The sequence below is a fragment of the Calonectris borealis genome, chromosome 10, assembly GCF_964195595.1.
Source record: "Calonectris borealis chromosome 10, bCalBor7.hap1.2, whole genome shotgun sequence".
NCBI classification, from domain to species: domain Eukaryota; kingdom Metazoa; phylum Chordata; class Aves; order Procellariiformes; family Procellariidae; genus Calonectris; species Calonectris borealis.
The window spans coordinates 12,382,982-12,403,416 of record NC_134321.1 but is presented as its reverse complement, the minus strand read 5'-3'; the positions used below and the strand labels follow the sequence as shown (position 1 = coordinate 12,403,416).

The window sequence follows — 20,435 nt, the reverse complement described above, 5'->3', positions numbered from 1 at the left end:
TTCACCTCGGACTGTGGGAAGACCAGCCTTGCGTATCTGATGTGATCACAGATGGCCCCGGCCCTGCCCTCCGGGTATGAAATACAGACAGCAGTCAGCAGGACTCAACAGGTCAGTGTCTGAGTTTCAACTGGGATGGATGTTTTATTGTATTTTCTTTTAAACAAATGCCCAGCTATGGGTGAAGTTTGGTTACTTGGCACTGTTTTTATTTCTTCTGCTGAACCCAGGGAAGTTGGGCTAAAGGGATGATTATTTTCCTTAGTTCCTCTGAGAGCCTTGGCACAGATTTTCCAGTGTTTCAGTACTGGGAGATGCAAATAGTGAAAAACTCACCGACTGTCTGAGTGCACCTTCCAGCCCCTGAAAAGCTACTGGAAGGGGACTCCCACTGCACAGGCTCCATATGTCTTCAGCCTCTGAACCTCACTCTGTTCCCTTGAGAGGTTCAAGGACAGCAGCACCAGACATCCCTTTTGCTGTAGTGGACACCCAGAGAACCGCTCTAATCTCCTCTAATGCTGACAAAACCCCTATGTCTTTATTCCCCTCTGAGGTTGCCGGAAGCCTCTTCGGAAACAAAAATAAGGGGAGGTCTCACTTTGTAGTGCATCCCCACTACAAGGGTAATGCCTGTAAGCAGATACCAAAATGTATTCACGCACACCAGTCCCTCCTCCCCACCTGGACTCAGCCAGTCCCTTTGTCCCTGGGGTCTCTCAGCCCATCTTTGCATGTAAGGCAGATCCCAGCTCTTCGCACACTTGCCAAGGGGGCCATAATTGCTGCACCACTTGCAACAAAGCGCAACCTGCATCTGCAGAGCCATTCGCAGCCAGCAGCCAGCAACTCTCCCCTAGCACTGTCTGTCTCACTCCCCGGTGGCAGGGGTTACAGTCCCTCCCTGCACACACCTGACAGGCACAGGGCTCGGGAGATGAGGGATCTTTCCAACTGGTTGCTGCAGACACTGGTGTGTCCTTGCAAAGAGGTGTAAGTATATTAGGGTCTCAGCTGTGGTCTCACTTCTATTGCCCCTCTCTAGACCATCCAACCAGGACTTTAAAGAGTTGTGTAATTCTATGGTGATAGCTCGGCTCGGCCTGGCTTGCAAGGCACTGCTTGGGTTCTTATTTCATTCCAGCTTCCTTCACTGCAATGAATCCCTTCTCCTGGTTTACTCTGCCCTAAATGAGGGCAGAATGAAGCCCAGCATGTGCACACACTCAAGCTTTCTTTGTCATTCTCAGTGGCTCCTCCTTGAGCTTTCCTCTTTTTCTTGAAGCTAAGTATTTCGGGGATGAAGAGAGAAGCAGTGATTGACTGTTGTCAGTGGGAATCCAGCTCTCAGCCTGACTTTCTAATTTTGCAAGTGGCCTTTGAGTAGACCTTGAGTGTTTTACAGAGGTGGGTCAACAGCGTTACTGCTATTTCAAAACTGGGGCAACAGAAGCTCAGAGCTTGTTTTGCCTGCACTTACAGAGCCTGGAGGTTAGAGGACGTGGTAAAAGAGCTTTGCATTCTTGCTTTCCAGAAACAGGCAGAGATTAGTAGAAAGTTATGTCCTCCTTCTATATAACTTTATTGCTTGAGTTAAAATTAGTCAGAAGCATTATTGCTTTCAGTTAAAGTCTGCAGGGCCGGGGGTTAGCCAAAAAAAAAAAAAAAAAAAAGAAGCGGCATATTTTAGGGCCACGAAACTCTGATGCTTAGGAAGTTCTGAACGTGCTGAGAAAAGTCATCAGGAACCTCCCGAGCCCTGCCAGCGCATCAGTAACTCTCTCTTCCCCTGCGAGCAGTTCTACAGCCGCCACGGCAGCGTGCTAGGGAGGCGCTGGCAGGCAGCGGGCACAGACCGGGCGAGGACACCCCCTGGCCCCGCGCCCCCGGCCCCGCCGCGGCCCCCCCTCCTGCTGCCGCTCGGCGGGGCGGGGCGGGATGGGGGGAGCCGCCCCGCGGCCGCCGGGCGCTGCGGGGCACGCGGGGGGCCGCGCTCCCCTTCCCGCGGCTGAGCCGCGCCGGTGTCACTTCCTGCCGGCGGCGGGGCGAGGCGAGGCGGCCCCGGCCGCGGGCGCGGAGCGGGGCGGGGCGCGGCGCGGCGCCCGGGGCGGCGCGGGGCTGGCGGGCGCTCGGCGGGCCCTGGCCGCGGGGCGCTGCGCTGCGCCGCCCAGCCGCGGCGGAGGATGCGGCGGAGCCGGGCGCCGCGGCTGGCGCTGGCCGCCTGCCTCGGCTCGTTCCTGCTGGTCGTCTTCTACTTCCAGAGCAGCCTCAACCCAGGTGGGTCCGCCGCGCCCCCGGCTCCGCGCCTCGGCGAGGGGGGCCCGCACTCGCGGCGGGACCCCCGGCGGGCCCGGCCGGGCCGTGGGACGGATCGCGGGGGCAGGGTGCGGGCGTGCGGCGCCACGGGCGGGTCGGGGTGCCGGCACCGCGGTCAGCCCCAGGCTGGCTCCGCAGACCTCTTGGGTGTCGGTGAGAGCCGGTCTGGTCCGGAGGGGCCGGCTCACGGGGGAGTTTAAGTTCGGGTCAGCCGGTCAGCTCGTTCGGGGCTTGCACTTTTCTCGGCTGGGACCGTTGAACTTCGCCGTTGTGTTTGCTTGCAATGTGTGACCGACTTACCATCGCAGCGCTGCTGCTTTGCAATGAAAGTCATGCTTCATTTTTCAAGCGAGCTTCTTTTGGGTGACTGTCCCGTTCGGCATCCCCGCGTTCAGCGAGAGCAGGGCATGAAACTGTGGACAACTTCGTGCAGTCCCTCTGAGGCTGTGCTGGGGTTCGGGATAGAGGAGTTGCTCTGTTCTGCAACTGCCTGTTTCACACCCACGGTCACTAAAAGTCCTGGGGAATCTGGTTGAATCGCTCAAGGGACTTCTTTAGTGTGTGCTCTTAGAAATATCTTCCACACTGGGAAACAATTCAGTAATAACGGAACTAAAATATAAACAGTTTTGTACTGGAGGGGTTATTTATTTCCCTGCCTGCTTTCTGCTCTTTTGGGGAAATTAGCTCCTCTTTCCTAAGAGACGTTATTGGGTAATTCCTGTAGTTTTAACAATGTACTAATGTTTTCTGATTACAGCAGCAATCCATCAATGGGGCCTTTAAAGTTACATCTTAAAATTCAGAAGACTGATTTGACTGAAATGTTAGTGGAATTTTATCAGTGTGGACTAAATGAAATGCGATTTTCCTTTTATAGGGGCTGCTCCCTTACTTTAATGTGTTTTTTCCTAAAAATAAAAATAGGCTTAACTTGTTGGCTGAATAAGATTGAAGAGGAGTTAGGTTTCGGCAAGCATTTGTTATTTCTAGAAGAGCATGTGAAGTTTGTCAAATGAATTCGGTAATCCCAGAAGACTACAATCAGTATTGTATTCCTTAATAACTTTATTTTAAAGAAACGATATATGCATCTTATTTTAGTATTGGGACTGTTCAGTACAAAGTGCAGCACTGAATCGGCTCTAATCTCCAGGGCTCCTAACAGAGACACAATTGCGTTTTACATTGGATTCGCTTTCTAGTATTTGACTGGAAAATGTGGCTCTTTTCAGGACTCTAGTTTTCAAAAGGAGACTTCTGCGTGTCTGAGTCAGCAGAACTTTCTGCGCTTACTTGACTTTAATCCCTTTCATGACCTCAAGACAGTTTCACGCAGAGTTCCCGTCAGGTCAGAGCAAACCACGTGACGGTAATGGTGATGGCATCTCATGAAGGGTTTGGGAGATTTCAGGATCTGGAACGTTCCCTGAATAGACTGTGGATCTGTTGCCTTGATATGGGGCAAGTGTGATTTTTGAAAGGTCCTGTAGATGGTGATGGGTCTGGGGTAGGAATCCTGTCCTGGTGGAAACCTGTGGTGTTTGTCACTCAGTGGAAGCCCATTTGCAAGGATGGTGAACACCCTCTGCAGATTTGCCCCTTAAGGTTCACAAAAGAGTTGAATTAAAGCGATACTCATGTTCTCTAAAATCTGGTTGCTTTCTAGCCACATAGTTGTCTCCTTGGGTCCAGCCTTCATTTTTGTGCCATTTTTCCCCTTATTATTTTTCAGTTTACAGTTTTTCCTTTCCTCTTTAGTTCTGTGAAAAACTCACACTAGCAGAGGAAAGGTCATTACCATATACAGAAAAGAAGCAAGCTAAAAATTGCTTCTTTTTTTTTTATCCCAAAGGAAAGCAAACAGAGGCCAATTACTTGAATTTTAGAAGTTACTAGTTACAATAATAGGTAAACAATTTGCAGACAAAAATGTCGTCTTTAAAGTGATGGTTGCCTTGAGGTTATTTGGAGTTCTAGTTGTCTGGTGTCATTCGGTTTCTGTATAATAATGAAGAAAAATGCTAGAAAAAGCAGCAGTGCTATGAGTTTCCCCTGGGAGCAACCAGATCCTTTTCTCCATCTTCAGCAGGATTCAGCAGGTCGCCTTTCCTGGGCCACCCACAGCCCATTACGTGTAACGTGCTGAATTAATCCTTGCGAACAGCACATAGAGATCGAATCATCCTGTGACCAGGACAAGGAATACAACATGGGAGGAAAGATGATATAACCAGAAACCTTTAAGTTTGAGAGTGCTAAGGGCTCACTCATCTCGGGGAGCAGGAATTAACTCGTCCGTTTGCATTTCCCACTTTTAACTCCATCCGGGCAGTTGTGCGCTGGAACGGTTTGCACTGAACTCCGTGGCTGTACTGAAATAAGGCTTTCTTGTTCTGCCCTAGGAACACCCACACACCAGCGTGTGCTGAAATAACTGCTCCTAAGTGCCGCTGAGTTGGTTATTTTGGTGCTGGGCTGAATTTGTTTGTACTGGAGTCAGTGGCAGAATCCCCTGTTGTACTCCTGGAGGCAGAAATGGGCTCGGTTGTGTTTGCCAACCTCGCTGGCGCTCAGGAGAGGTGAGACAAGTCTCAGTGCTCCCCAGTGAGAGCATCCACATGTGGGTTTGTGTGCTTGAGCATGCGCTGACTTCATATCCCCCGTTGTTTTATGTGGGCTCTTCTTGCTTCTGGCTGTACCAGTGAGCGGTCATGGGGGGCTGTAGTCCTTGTTCTCCCCTGGCCATGGGGTGCAGCTGCACCCCTGGATTGTCGCCTGCTCACTTCAAATCAGTGGTGACCTGTCAGTCCTGTTGGCCTTCAGCTGTCTCACTCCAGGCTCACAGACACATGGCCAGGGGCAGAACATCTGCATCGCAGGAAGGTTCTAACGTGGAGTTTACAAAGGCTGCCATAGAGGGTAGTTACGGGGTTTGGCTGGAGCAGTCATCTTTCAGCATCTCCAGGCCCTCCTGCATCTGGACTGGTGATGTGGGCAGGTATGCTCAGCTCCTGGGCAAACCTCACGTGTTCTCAGCTTGGTGCCGGGAGTGACGTGGTCCATCAGGGGGACTTGGTTGTACTGGTGTCAACCTACAGCCATCCAGGAGATCCCGCCTGGCCTTGGCATGATTGTCATCCGTCTTCTGAGTTGTCTTCCTCTGCTGTCTCCTCCAGGCATGGCGCATCGTTAGTGGTGGCTATGCTGACTTCTGCGCGCCGTATGTTTTCTGCATAGAGGAGGTGGGAATAAGCAGTGGGGCTCTCGGACCGTTGTTTCATCTAACTGTGGTCGTAGCGTGTCTGGACTGGCACAGCGGTAAATGCTGGCGGCTGCTGATCCTTGTATACATCAAAGCTTTGGTCACTGCTGTTCTCAGGGGAACCGCACGGGTTTTAGCAACAGTGGGGGAGCTGGGGATGACTATGCTAGTACAGATGTGGGGCAGAGAGAAAGGAGAACGTCTGAAGGAGGCAGAGGGAGGTGAGTGGCAGGTGGTAAGGCCCCTGTGTTCATCTGTTTCTGCGGATTCTGCAGACCTTAGTTAAAAGTGCTGTGGGGCCACCCCAATGGTAGGTCTTTTAGGGAAACCGTGAGTAGGCAAAATGTACGGATGTCCAGAGAGCTGGCAGTTCTCAGGCTGCTAGTGAGGGGCCAGCGGGTTGTGTGCATGAACTTGCAGTCTCCTAAGCAGCTCCTCCATCCCGAAAGAACATATTTCCTAATGAGAGGCGACTGGGTACTATACGAAGCATTTTACGTAACCTTCCCCTTCTCGAGGCTTCTATCTCTGACCAGTGTTATTTGAGAAAAAATCCCCTTGCAATCTCGGAAGTGTTTGAAGGAAGAGGCACCTTTGGGAGCCTGAGGCAAGGAGGGAGGGTGAGATCATTTAGTCTGATCCCAAGAGACCCTTGCGTAAGAGCCGGGCTATTCTGTTCTTGCCCCATCCTTCCTGCGTCCAGTCCAGTGACTTGTGCGTGCTGGAGGTGACTGGGGGGGACAAAGGCAGGCCTTGCACAGAGGCAGGCAGCGGGACGGGGAGTGCTCCGCTTCCTGTTGTTTCTAGTTAGTTCCAGCACGGAATCACCTTCTCCAGTAAGAAAGAAGGAAGAAGCCTCAATCTCAAAATTCTGCTTTATTTCTGCTCCGGTTCTGTCCGACTGTAGCATCCAGCTGTTGCTTCTTCCATCTTTTTAGCAGCACTTGCTTAACACTGGCTTCTGCCCTCCCCATGTTCTTTCATGATCTGCTGTCAGCATGAGTTGTTGGATTTCATGGGGCTTTGCGGGTTAGACGTACTCAGCCTTTGATGTGACTCTGTCACAAGGAGAGATACCAGAACCAGGACTGTAGTAGCGCCCAGGTTGTGATACTGCTCCAGAAAGGTTTGTGAGCAGGGAAGCAGCAAGGCCCCTCTCTCCATCCTTATCTGCTCCTGCATCAACCAGTTGGATCTCCTCTGGGCAGTGATAGAGCAAAGCCTTCTCCAGCTACTCCCGGGGTGGAGGTACCACTTCACCATCTCGAGAGAGGACTGGTGTGTTGTAGGAGGATGAGCAGCAATGCCAGACGCCACACCACCGGCATGTAGCACATAGCACAGGCAGGAAACATCATTCCGGTGTGGTTAGCAGCTCTCTGATGTGCCAGGGTGATACGGAAGATACCCATTGCCACCATTCTCTGCTGGCTTTGGGATGGTTTCTGTTGCCCAGCCCAGCATCTCTCAGCACCAGCAGGTCCTGGAGAAGCTCTTGCTACTGATCTTTGCAAATCTGGCCTTTCAAGTTTTCTGAGCTATGTATCCAAAGTCAGTGGTTGCTCTTGTGAACTGTCAGTCGGCTCCAACCTTGTGCCTAAAGATTTGTCCCTTCAGAGGGGGACAAATTATTATAGAGATTATGAAGTGATAGAGATTATAGAGATCATAAGTGATTTGGCTGAGCTCTAGTCCCTGAACCTACAAATGCACCTAGACCTTGCCTGAATGGAGCGACTTACACACTTAGATATTAGCAGACCTTTACAGACCAGGGATTTTTTTTCAGAACAGGAAAGAGCCTATTTTAGACCTCAGTTCCTCTCCATTGTTTAAAGGTATTTTCAGGCTGAAATTCAGGCGCTGTCTTGGGGTGTGAGCGCAGTTTGGCCAGCGAAGGCTTTCTGAGACTGGGTCATGTTTGCAGCTGGCTGACACATGTCCTCAGCCTTCCAGATAACGAGGACTACGCTGCCTTCGCCCTGGCTAACGCTGCAAGCGCGGGCAGGGATGTGAAATTTAAGACGCCCTCTGAGATGGTGTTGGTTTTTCTGTTTTGTTTTGTTTGCTTTTGTCATGGGGCAGTTTGGCCTGGCTCAGATTCCCGCTGTGACGGCCGGGATGCAGCCGCTGCCCTTCGGGGAGCCAGTGCTCAAAGTACAATGGCGTTTGTCAGCCGAGGCATTGGGCAACACGGGCTGGAAAGCCCTCAGATCTGCCATGTTTGAAGAAGACATGAAATGCTGTAGCGGTGACCTGTCATGGTAGAAAAATCTGCCCAGTCCAATGCTGGGAGCAGGGCGGTAACGAAGCCCATCTGCTCCCGAGTGCCAGGTTTTTCATGAGGAATGCTTTCTGTAGTCCTTCTTGGCTTTCTAGGGTTTCCGGAGAATCTCTGATACTTGCAAGAGGTTTGGGAGGGGGAAGGAGGGAGCTTAGCACTCCAGGAGTTAACTCTGTGCCTGCAGGAGAGATTCGTGTCTGGGTGGCTTTGCCAGGTGGAACCAGCGTTCGCTGGTCCCGCATCCCTCGGGCATCCCAGCCCGGCTGTTTCTCTCTGGCAGAACGTTGCACCCGCGCTTTCTGCTTTGTCCCCACTCCCAAAACCCCAGCACTCCTGCAAAAAGGACTCCACAAAAACATCTTTTGGGAGCAGTAGGACCTTTGCTTGTGTTGGTGCAGGAAGGACTTTCTGATGATCATCAGTCAGGTCTGAGGCTGGGAAACAAGCGCTCACGCAGGGGCCAGGGCACTCCTGGGGGTGCTGGGATTTATTACGTGCTGGATTTTCTTTCTTGGTCCTTGCTTCCCGCAAGCATCTGAATGGAGATTGTAACAAACCCTCCACCTTAATCCCAGTGCAAACACAGCTGTCTTTCCCAGGACTCGCTATCAGAAGCCAAGAAACTACAAAGGCGTTAGGTGCTTAACTCCCATTACTCCCCCTCGGAGCTGAGTACCCAAAGGAGAGCTTAACTCCCCAAATACCTCTGTGGGGCCAAGGGGGGGATGTTTCACATTGAGGCTTTGAGACACAGCTGGGCAAATGCCCAAAACTTTCCTTGTTAAAAGGCAGTTGAAGACTATTAGTGGTCTGAGAGGGAGGCAACATCACCATGCCTAGGTCCCGCCTTCGCTGCACGGCTTGCACTGATGCTGAGAACAGAGACAAATGGAGCTACCCTAAGAGCTGGGAGTATTTTTTTCGCCCTCAGTAAAATCATCTGTGAGTGGTGGTAAGGCCTGGTGTCAGTGGAGAGTTGAACCCCGTATTCCCAGCCTCTGCTGTCCAGTTCAGACCAGTCTGTTCTCTCCCATACATGTACCTGCATCTGCGGAGCTTGCACTGCTGTAAACCAGGACACCCTGTCTCTGTCTCCTGTCTGGATCTGCACCTTTGGGACAGGCCTATATTCAACAACAAGCCCTCTGTGATTTCTCCACTGTTTCACATGGATCTTTTAATTTTTCCCTTCTTCAAACCCAACTGCCTCCTTGGCAGTAAAACCCTTCCGGCAGGGCTGGATGATGGGAGGTATTGCTAAGTGCACCCTACACGCACTGCTGCCCTATGTGGATGTTCCCCTTCCTTGATGCTCATCTCCAGGTGCTGGGATCCTTGCTTCATTGCTGGCTGTCGAGGTTTATTCTGACCAGCCCAGTTTTTGCTCTGCTGCAGGTTTGCACCCCATGTAATTCCAGTAAATTATCCAGTAAAATCAGTTGTAGAGCTCTGATAAACAGGGTTTAACCCCCAAATGTCTCCTCTGCAGCCTGGACTCGCTATGTTCTCCATTTCCCAATTGCCTGTGGCTTCCACTGGGAAGCCAAAATCTCAGTCCAAGTCAAAGCCCTACATGGCCAAAGGTGGGAAGAAAGTGTTGCTCTGTATCCCCAGGAGCTGGGTGGCCACTGCTCAGCTAAACTCCTCTTTCTGCATGTCCTTCACAGGAGATCACCCAGTATAGGAGGTAGCACCAGGACATGTGGTTTGATTTTGTTTCTGTTATAGTTTTAATGAGCCCGGGAGCAAAGCTGATGCTTCGTTTGTTGTGTTGGAAGGAGAGCATGGTGCTCTGAGGGAGCACACAGCATGCATGAGAACAGGGAAGGGAAGGGGAGCCAAAGGACACGGTGTGAGAAGTGGCTCTGTGCGACTCGGGTCCTGTGCAGAAGTGATGCCCAACATTCCCTAGTGACAACTGCACCACAAGCCTCGTGCTGTCAGGAGACGCAGTGTGCTGGCTGGGCAGCAAACGGGGCTGCAGTGGCACCAGCCAGGCACTGGAACGTCTACAGACTTTGCAGGAGGCAGCACGGTTGGTTTCAGCACCCAGCAGTGCCTGTTCCCCTCTGCATGGAGCCATGCAAGCCAAGGAGACCTCGTAGCCAGATGAGCCTGCAGCAGCTAATATCCTTGACCACCACCCCGCCATTTAACAGCCCCTAAATTTCTGCTACCCTCTTGCTGCGCCGAATGTGACAGAGTACAGTATTGCCCTGAAGTGTGCTTTCAAAGAATGTTGTGGAACCTACAGTCTGAGCCCCGCAGACAGGACAGCGATTGCAAAAAGCAAACACACCGCACTGGCCCATGCACGCACGCTCCCCTGCAGTTGGCAAGTACACCTCAGTGTCAGCCCAGGCATCGCTGTGACTCGCTCTGGGCAGCTGCTTAAAAAATGGCCTTTCGGTGTGAAAAGTTTGTGAATGGCTGTTCAAGAACGCTGCATGGGATCTGGACCCCTGCCATGCTGTTGGAGATCTGTTGGAGCTGTCCTGCTGACCCACCCAGCCTGGCAGGACCCGTGGATGTGGGGACATCTTTATGTTGGCTTGCTGGTGGACAGGTTAGTGTGAGGGAAGCTAAGCTCTCCCCCAACATTTCTTTTGAATGCTATTGAGCAGGTTTCATTTTTCCCTGGCCCTTTGCAACAGCCCTTGCTGGGGTAGCTGGGGTGAATATGCTTTCGGAAGATCCCTACCTTGTAACCCTTTCCAGCTGCCACCTTTTGAAAGCTCAGAGGCAAAGATCTGCAGAAGCCTGAATTTTGTTTCTAGATAGACCAGATCTTCCTTGTCTTGGGGAAGAAATTCAAAATCTGTTCAATTCGCGCAAATCCATTCCCTTTAGCTTGCTGGGATGGCACTGAGCATGTTTAGCTTTAGGCAACAGAGGTGTCCAGCCTTGAACCAGCCAGTGGGGAATTCCTGCAGCCTGGCAGAGGAACAGGCTGGCTGGCCTGGCTGCTTCTGTTTTCCCCATAGTGCCCCTGAACTCTTAATATTTGAATGAGCTGTGATTAGATAAACCAGTTCTAAATTTATGGGCAGGCAGACTGATGGGAATTCGGCTGGGAAGAGCTGGGAGTTGGTCTTTCCTGGGAGAAGAAAGCAGTTTTTCTCCCCACGGGTTAGTACTGCTGCAGCTCTGTCACCCTTGGGTTCGGCAGCTACATCCGCAGCCGAGGTGGCTCATCACCATCTACCCGTGCCGGAAAGCCTGGCCGCATAACCCACATCCTTTGGCAGCTCTATGCTGAGATAAAAATCACCATTGGGTATTAAAAATGGTTGAGGACCTGGTTTTGAGGGTGTGAGTGCATGTGGATTCAGTGTCTGCCTACTTTTGCTGTCCCAGTTGCATACACCATCCCACGGAGTCTCCGGTCCTTCTCTGCACAGCGGCAAGAGCTTCCTGTGCCTACAGCTGGGCTTTCCGAACACCAGCCATTCCCAGCCCCGTGGACAGCCCAGCCTGCCTCCTTCAAGCCTGTTTGTCCTCCTCTCTGCTACCATGTCCTACTTTACCTCCACCTTATCAATGATCCTCCCTGATGCATTGGAGTGATGAGAGACAAATGCATTCAGTGTTCCCAGCGGTGCTGCTCTGCCTGATTGCCGTCACCGAACCCTCGTGGTGGTGTGTCACATTGCGAAGCTGTTTCCGCAGCGGGAGATGCTGCAAACCACACTGCCCTGGATCCGAGACTGGTGGTGTGCTCGGATGGGGCTGTTATCTGGCCATGTAAACAAACCGTGGCTGAGCACAGGTGCTGAGACCCGCTGTCCTGAAGAAGCACCCGATGCTGGGGAGACCCGGCTTTTTCATAATGTGACTTAATTTTCATAGACTCCCCTGGAGTATTATCCAGCTGGACTTGAAGCTGCTTTCTACCCAGAAAGTCTCTTCTGAAGGTGTCACTGTCGCTGCAGTGGCTCAAGTGGCAGATCAGCAAGTCTCTAGCCTCAGGCAGGCGCTGGCAGCTCTACCCATGGTGCGGGTGCATGGAGGAGATGTGCCGGTGAGCGTTTTGGACATGCATGGCAGTGCCCAGGGCATGTCGTGACCCACGGGTCCCTTCCCATCCCATGCCACCTCTGTGGTATGGAGGGATGCTGAGGCCACGAGTCCTGGCTTCTTGTCCCAACAGTGCTCACAGCTTATTCTTCTCTTTGTAAATGCCACTTGATTAATAACCCTCCATCTCCTGGCTGCTCTCCCAGCCCTTCCGGGGAGGGAGCAGCGGCAGCAGGTTTGAGCCATCCCCTGGAGTTGTCTGTCTGGGAGCGCTGCTCTCTCTGTGGATTTGCAACCTCACCGCTAACGTGAAACCTGATCCAAGCCCGCTCTCTGGCCAGGTGTTGCTTCACTGCTCTGTGCCGTGAATTACTGACCTTGCAGGAAGATGGGTAATGTTGACATGAGGTTCAAAGGTGATGTTTGTTTGGAGCCGCCGGGTGTGGGTGTCTCTGGGGCTGGCTCCCCTGTTGCACAGGGCTTCCTTCAAGGCAGGGACCTGCAAAATTAGCACAAACTCATTGGAGGTCAGAAGCTCCTCAGCAATTCCCCATCCCTGTTCTGATGCCCTGCAAGCGTGCGGCTCTGCCCCCCTCCCCTGCCCGCGGGGAGCATCTCTGCACGGTCATGTTTCACCATGGCACGAGAAGGCGGCGAGTTCAGTCCTGCAGACATCTGCAGAACCGGGCCGTTCCTTTTGGCAAGGGTGCAGGGGTAGCATATTCACAGCTGGGTCTTTTCCAGGTTTACTCCTGGCAGTATCAGAGAGATTGATTTCCTGTTAGCTTAATAGGATCAGCAGGCACAGGCACTCTGAGACTGAAACAAGGCTGACTTGATGCTGGTGGAGTTTTGCTTCAGTTGCCCATGAACGGCTGCTGCTGGGTGGGTTCCCTTCTTCCTGAGGTCTCCATTAGACCTTCCTCATGCCCTGTAAAAAGAAAAGAGATGTCTTCAGAGCACCTGCTGCTAACAGCTATTCTCGGGGCTTGGCCAGCAAGAGGGAGATAAATCCAACCACCGCTCAGACAAGTTGCTACCAGTGATGCTGGATCTGTTGCGTCTCAGTGCTGCAATGACACTGGAGATGTATGTATCCTCTGTTAAACTTGCTGGCTGGGGAGACAGGGCTCTTTGGTAGCCTCAGGCAATGCCCACTACTAAATGCAGCAGAGGTGGGCACAAGGAGCCATGTGATAGGAAGTTGTGTGCTGGAGATGGTTCTCCCTAGTCTCCAGCAGGCTGTAATTAGCTCCTGTCCTCCTCTGCAAGCTCATGCACCTCTTCAACGCATTGTAAAGCCTCTTGCTCTGTATCTTGTGGCAGTCAGTCTCACAGGTTAACGACCTGCTGTCATGTAGAAAGACAGGACACAGACCCTCTGCTGCCCCTGCTGATTGCAGAGGGGCAAGAGCCGTGAAACGAAACTGGGGAGCGGCTGCGTGCAAGGTGGTGCGTTGGGAAGGGTTTGCTGACTGTGCATTTTTTCCAAGATCTGCTTGTTGGGGCTTTCATCAATTCCAGATGTGCGGAGCTGACAAGATGGCCTGAAATGTATTCAGCAGCCAAGTCTTTGAGCCATATGACGTTAGAGAGACTTCATTTTTTCTTGTATGTGTGTAGGTAGCCTATGTTCAGAGGGTACAAATAGCATCTGCCTGAACCAGACCTGACTGCAGGCAGGTTTTGAGCAAGTCCAGCCTGATCCCCCAGCACCCTGGCCTGCTGTGGCCTCAGCACCTGAGCAGAAGGCAGCAGGCTGGTGCAGATGGGCTCTTGGCTTGGTAGATCGATGCGGCTGGCTGAGCCCAAGAGCTTTCTGCAGCTGTGGCTTGCCTGAGCCTGCCCCGGCGATGGGAGCCTGCAGGGGTATGGAGACCACCAGTGTGCGGGTGTGCAGGGGAGACGTGGGTCTCTGGTTGCCAGTTGAAAATCAGCCCCTGTGCATCCCGGCAGGGATCTGTGCCTTGGCACTGCCAGCGCAAGCCCTTCTGCTGCAATTCCTGTCGAGCAGCAGACTGGAAAGGAGGAGTTTATTGACAAGGAATGGAAATGCTGGCAGTTCAGGCTTGCATTATATATGCAAGCAGCCAGCCGGGGCCAGGAGAGCGACAGGCATAATGGGGAAAAGAAATTGCTCTTGGAAACCTTCTAGCTTGGCTTGTAGGAGGAATTAACCATTTGAAAACAGAAGGTTGCGTGGTGCTCATGCACAGATATTCTATTTGCTGACAGAGGCTATATTCCTGCTGGATACTGTTAATTTTCTGTTTCCTATAAAGACCTCAATCGTGTTGCTTGTGACAGCAGAGAGTTAAGCATGTCGCCCCAGAGAAATACATCCCACCACCTCAAATGCCTATGATCCTTCTATTAAACCTCCTTGACATCTGCCTCAGGCTGATAACCAGGTGACCAGAGCCTCCTGCCACTGAGGGCACATGTGGGTTTAGGAGGAACCACTGGATGGGACAGAGTGTCCCGACCAGCTGCCGTTGGCTCTGGTCCTGCTCTGATCCCCAGAGATGATGCTGTGGCATTTGGCAGGTTGCTTGAAGCAGCTGGATTCTTTATTTCCCTCTCTGCATGATTTATTGTGAGCTAATCCTATAGCTGTCACCCTTTTCCATCACTTGATTAGAATTTCCCTGGCTGATCCTTGACTCAAGTTGACTAAATCGGAATAACAAAGCCTTCCTTGAAAAACAGAGCCTGAGCCGTCCCCGTCTCTGGGGAGGAGGGAGCCACACAGCCAAGGGCCAGTTGTGCCAGCCCCTGTGCCTGGGTATGGCTGGTGACATTGTGATGGTCCAAGAGGTGCCATCGGTGACAAAGGAAGAAAAATTACCTTCAGAAACACAAAGGCAAAATAAGCTGTGCGAGAAAGTAGGAGCTGAGAGGAAAGAGCTTTCATGACGCTTTATATAGAAAACAAGGAGCTTCCATATGTAATTTTAGTGTCTTCTTCCTAATGGCAATGGCAATAACTTCTTCCTAAGTAGACGTCCCTGGATCAAGAGTAATGCTCAAGTGATTTTAAAGCATGTCCAGCAGCCAGATCTCTGAATCACAGTCGCTTCTGGAACCGTGACTGCTGGTCCTTGCACTGGCTTGGGTACGGCCAGCACTACCTAAACAGGAGTCATCTGGCTGAAGCCTGGACAGTCCAGGGATTTCAGGTTTCAGGAGCCTCTTCCTGGGAGTTGTTAAAGGCTGAGCAGTCTCCTGTTGGGGGGGCGGGGAGGTAGGAAAAGGCAAAAAATGAAGTTAGAAAGATAATTATTTTCCTGCCCAGTGTGCGTGACATGCAGCAGAAATCAGCAGTAGTGCAGGATGTTCAGACACAATCTCACGTCAGAAGTTTAATGTTCTTTTTGTAGCAGCTTGAAAAAATACATACATCTGACGACACCCCCTCAAATCTCCTAGCCGCCTTTGTGGCTGCTGTCTGAGCAGTTGTGTACAGCATATGGAAGACGGAGTTGGCTGCAAACGCATTAATGCTAAACCGTCTCTCAGCTCCAGTGTTAACTGCAGAGTGCTGAGTTTGCACTGCAAATATGAAGCTCTGTGGGTTGGGTTTGTCGTCCAGGCACGAGAAGCAAAAGGCACACACGAGTCCATTGTCTCTTTTGACACGCAAACAGCCTGCTGGGAAGTGCCCCTCCGAAGGGCGCTGGCGGGGGGCTGCAGGCAGGGTCGCGCTAGCTTTGCTGCTGGCAGCGCTTGCACGCCTCGGATGGTGAAAAGTCAGCACCAGTTCCTGTGACATCTGTGAGAGGTTTAATAGAAATGGACAGTGGAGATTACATTGTCGGCAGTGCTTGCCATGTATCTTTGGAGTGCTTTCAGCAGAGACCTCTCTTTTTTAGTGGTTTGGAGAAAAATCCAAATAGCTCTGAATATTGGACCGCTGCCCCCCTCCCATCCCACGCCCCATGTGGTGTTGAATGGGGCACGCAGGCTGTGGTGCGGCAGGGGTTGATCTCGCCCAGCATCTTGTCTCCAGCCGTGGTCTGTGCCAAAGGGACAGCAGACCCTGAGGAGTGAGAATAAAGAAGCTGCCCGTTGGAGAGGTATTTTCTGCATCCTTTCAGTGGAGGATGGGGGTGGTGATGTGAAATAGGTCTTCTGTGCCCGCCCTGTGTGTCACCTGTCAGAAAACCCTGTTTAGGTGCGATTCTTGGTCAGGATCTTGGTCAGGATCTTGGTCGGGGCATGTTTGAGCTAGAAGAGAAGACACTGAAAAGTCAGCGGGAGGCTGTGGTTGGGAAGGGGGTCAGGTCAGCTGCAAGGCTGCTGGCTCTGTCTCGCCAGCCCTTCAGGAGGCGTCTGCCGTTGTTCTTGGCACAGTGGCATTGCCTGCCCTGCAAAGGTTGCCACAGCATTTGGGAGGCTGGGCTGAGGCATTTTCCTATGAAAGTCAATGTGCCTGTGTTGAGCTGGGTCCAGACAGGGAAACCTGAAGTCTGGTGGCACTTAGTGCTGGTGGCCCTTTGTGCTGGAGGCTGAATGAATGCCCCGTATCTGCTGTGTGCAGTTTTATTGCATCCAGCATAAGTCATCAAGCGTGGAAATGTTTATGGGTAGGTGACAGTCATGGACAAGGGACATTGCAACCCCGCACCGAGGAAGCAGGGAGCATCCATCTGTCTTTTGCCAGCAGGCTGGAAACCTATCTGCCCTCATATTTCTGTGCGTGAGGGCCCCATGTTGGGAGTAATTTGCACTTTGTGGATGGTGAAAGTGCCCCAGTATCAGACAGACAGGTGATGCAGCTTTGCTGCCGCTCCGTCCCCCGATGCCACGTGCCAGAGGCACTCCCGTCCCCACACATGGGGACCCAGACAGCAGACGACTGCGCACAGACATCAGGGATCTCACACACAGGTGGAGGCAGGTGTGCTTGGATTTTTTTGTCCCCCTTCAGTTCCCTGAGGCCATGCATTTCCACCCCCAGACGTTCACCACAACCACTGCTGCTTTTGGCAGGCTCATTCGTTCCCTGTCTGGCTGGAATGAGAGCAGGACGTGTACTCACCCCTCTGCGTGGCTCTTCCCATCCATCATTTTCCATAGAGAATAGCTTAGGACCTTCATCCACACCCTGAATTAACATTTCCTGGAGGCATCACACCCCCTCATCCCTCCCTTGCCCACGGACCGCTGCCTTCCAGCCAGCAGGGCACATCCCGAGAAGAGTGAATGATTTTTCCTGTTGAAGGCGGTGCAGTCCATCGAATTATCCCGTGTAAAACAGTGACTCATTGTCCCCTCTTAGAGTGTGTTTCTTGGCTAGAGGAGACTGTCATTAGTGCCAGGGAGCCTGGCTGCCATCACCATCCAGTTGGTGGCACAGCCCTGGGGCTCTGGAGAAGCTGCACGGTGTTATTGCTGCAAACAAGGGTATTGTTTTTAGGGGGTGAGCCCTCCTTTCATCTCCTTCCCAGAGGCAGTCATCTCGGGCATTGGGGAGAGCCCATGCACACCTTGTAACAGTGCGGTCGGGGGATCCCCAATACCTTCAGATCTCTGTGTGTGCAGGAACTGTGTGGTTGGAGCATGGAAGTGCTGCAGAAGGGTTTGTCCCTGGGGATAGTAGCTGTGGAGCATGTGCATTTGGTGGAAGGAGGTTAGGAAATGCTCTTATCTAGGAGGTTTGTACAGCTGGGCCTCCTCAGAATGGGAAGTGTCACCTCAGAGGTCATTGCCTGTGGTACCTCTTCTGAGGAACGTGGCTGGGAAGAGGTACTGGGGGTGCCTCATCAGCAGAGACGTGGGCTGAAGATGGGTGCTGGAGATGGGATGCCCCATCACGCTTCAAGAGCCATTTGTGGCTGCTTGGAGTTGGCCTTAAGTAGCTTCTCAGAAAGCCAAAAGGATCATTTGGGGAAAAGGGGGAGATTGCCAGGGGAGGAGGGTCTGTGTGATAGGGGCTGATAAGACCCCTCCATTGGCTCCATGGGGATGGGACATGTTTTATCCAGGTACTGGAGAAGAGGAAGAGGGTGGATCATTGTGCAGCCTTCATCCCTCCTCTGCACCCCTCCCTCATCTTGCCCTGAAATGGTACTTTATCATAGCAGCTATAACATCACTTCTAGGTGACCCGGGTGCCTGTGGTGCTGCAAAACCACCTTCTCCCATATGCAAATGTGTGCAGGTTCATCCGTCCGAGCTGATGGGAGAGGAGATTTGTCTTTCACTGCTGCAGGTCATGGTGCCTGTTGCACATGGGCTATTCTCTGTGTAAACCTCCTCACGTGCACGTCCTGTCTTGCCCTGCTCAGGTTTGCCTCCGAGCTGCTTTTATTTGTGGTTTTGCCCTTAGCTTTGTGGGTAACCTCCTTGCAACACATCTCTGTTTAGCCCTCCGCAGTTTCTAAGTGCCGGGAGGCGAGGAGAGTGCTGGGGGGGGTAATTATTTGGTTTGGCTGTTTCAAAAGGGCTAGGGGGGATGGGAGAAAATGTGTAGCGGTGGGGAAAAAAGCCTGAGCTAAGCTTTCAAGCATCCCTGTGCTGCTGGGACTCGGTTCTGTCTGATCCAGCCAAGTTCAAGTCACTCGGTTGGTTAAATTTCTGCTGAATGAAACAGCTTTAAGTCAGGACCACATGAACCGCTGACTGGGGCATTCTCCAGTCCCGTGGGGAGCAGGCCCGGCAGGCTGGGCACGATCCTGTACTTGGCTGATTCAGCAGGACCTCTCAAGGGTGTGTTGCACCACCTGAGCCCAAACTTCCAATGATCTGTTGCTCAGCCCCAAAGTGAGCAGGTATGTGTTTTCCAGCCCACCATGTTGTGTGGGTGCTGTTGAGCCTTATACAAACTCATAGCAGTCTTGTAATGTTAGGAGAAATTAAATACCCTTCGTTAAGCCCTCTGATGGACAAGCAGATGAGCTTCAGACTCTCGTGTGTGTTTTACTCCCCATGCCTGCGAGAACAGTTGTATTTTGGTTGTCTGTGCTCCGGCGGGGCAGGGGGTGACACAAGTGACAGCTGCAGAGCTGCTGCGATGCTGCTCGTGAGAGATGGCGCCGGGCTGGAGATGGGGCTTTGCTGTTGGGGATAACCGGGCTGACAACATCCAGGTGGTGTCTGTGCTTGAAAATAGAGTTGTATGGCCCAAAAAGGCAAGCTAGCTGGAGGCAGTTTCTGCGCCTGAGAGTTAGGATGCAGTGCTAGTGAAGAAGACACTTATCCAGTGGTTTCAGAGGGACAGCTGAGCTTCCAGGTCCCATGCTGATGCCTGAGGGTTGTGGCTCAGCTGGTGACACAGGGGGATGCCATTAAATCACGTGGTGGTTTTGCAGGGGACAGGGGTGTGCCTGCCTGCTGACCTGCTCCAGGAAGCAGGATCACAACGGTGACTCTAGTCCGGCCCTTCTGATATGCTGCATTAGCCTGGCTGGGGTATCTGGGAAGGACCTGCTCCAGGACCCTCGCAGGGGTAGGACCAGCTACAGACCTTGGGCTCCCCTTGGAGGTCCTGTTCCTAATGCTCCCATTGCCCGTCCTTCCCGGGAGAGGTGTACGGGATCAGGGCATTAGTTGGGTCCTGGTGCAGACGCGTGGGCACCCTGTGCGGTTGTTTCAGCCGTCCCTAGCTGGTCAGCTCAGCGGTATCCTGCTGCTTGGCTCTGCTATAATGCCTGAAAGTGCTCGGGAGCAGGCAAGGGGAAGGTTCTGCTGCTCCCCAGGATGCTCCGGGTTGTCGCTTTGCTGCACGCAGTGGGAGAAGAGCTGGCAGGGGCAGGTCTGATGGAGAACAGAGTATTGCTCGCTTTCCCTGACAAGTGAGCTGAGACAGACTCTACGCCGCCTCTACCTCAGCAGAGAGAAATGCAGAGCCAGCCAGCCTTTGCCGAGGCTTGGCCCGCAGAGCAGAGGGCAGGCTGTCCGGAATAGGCTGGGTTACATATTACCGGCTTGTTCGTCAGCAGGGGGAATATCGGAGGCGGACGGCGGTGGGTCTACCTGTGACCACACTGCTCGGGGCTGCGTTAGGTGGCAACTTGTTGCTCATGTCCACATAACCTCCTGCACATGAGTCACTCGCTGCTCACTGCTGATGGTGCGAACGGTCACCTGTGTCTGTTCTGAGCCTCTGCAAGAGCACGTTGTCATAAGGCAGAACAGACAGAACAAGCTATAACTGGGGAGAAAAACACCAGATAAAGAGGAGCAAAGATGGGAAGGGCCACGGGGGCATTTCCTGAGCTACAGAGGATGTGGGTCTGGAACAAGACATGTGCGTTTGTATTGTAAATATTAGAGCTACAGAGTTTTGTGAGTTGATGACAGCTCCCCTCCATCGCTCCTCCTGCTCACCACTCGCTGGCGCAGCCCCAGAATAAACAAGAGGTCAAATACAGCGTTTGCTCCAAAGGGATCTGTTACCCGCCACGTGGAAGCTGTGTGAGGTGGACTCAGCTGGGGCTATCGCAGGTCAAGCTCTCCCCTTTTCTGTAACGCGACTGCTTGGGGAGCAGCGCTGTGCATGGAAGAGGCCTGGGGAAAGATCAGAAAATGTCTCTTCTGGTGGTTCTCCAT

The 20,435-nt window shown here is 52.5% G+C and overlaps 1 protein-coding gene across 1 annotated transcript in view; it reads left to right on the top strand.

Moving 5' to 3' along the window:
* Positions 1-2,179: 2,179 nt before the first annotated feature.
* The window catches only part of CHST13 (carbohydrate sulfotransferase 13), a 31,848-nt gene continuing 13,592 nt past the window's right edge, over positions 2,180-20,435 (top strand). Inside the window, exon 1 of the mRNA XM_075158886.1 lies at positions 2,180-2,277. Within this exon, the coding sequence (XP_075014987.1) occupies positions 2,184-2,277 (94 nt within the window). The 5' untranslated portion in view covers positions 2,180-2,183. The remainder of the gene's footprint in view (positions 2,278-20,435) is intronic.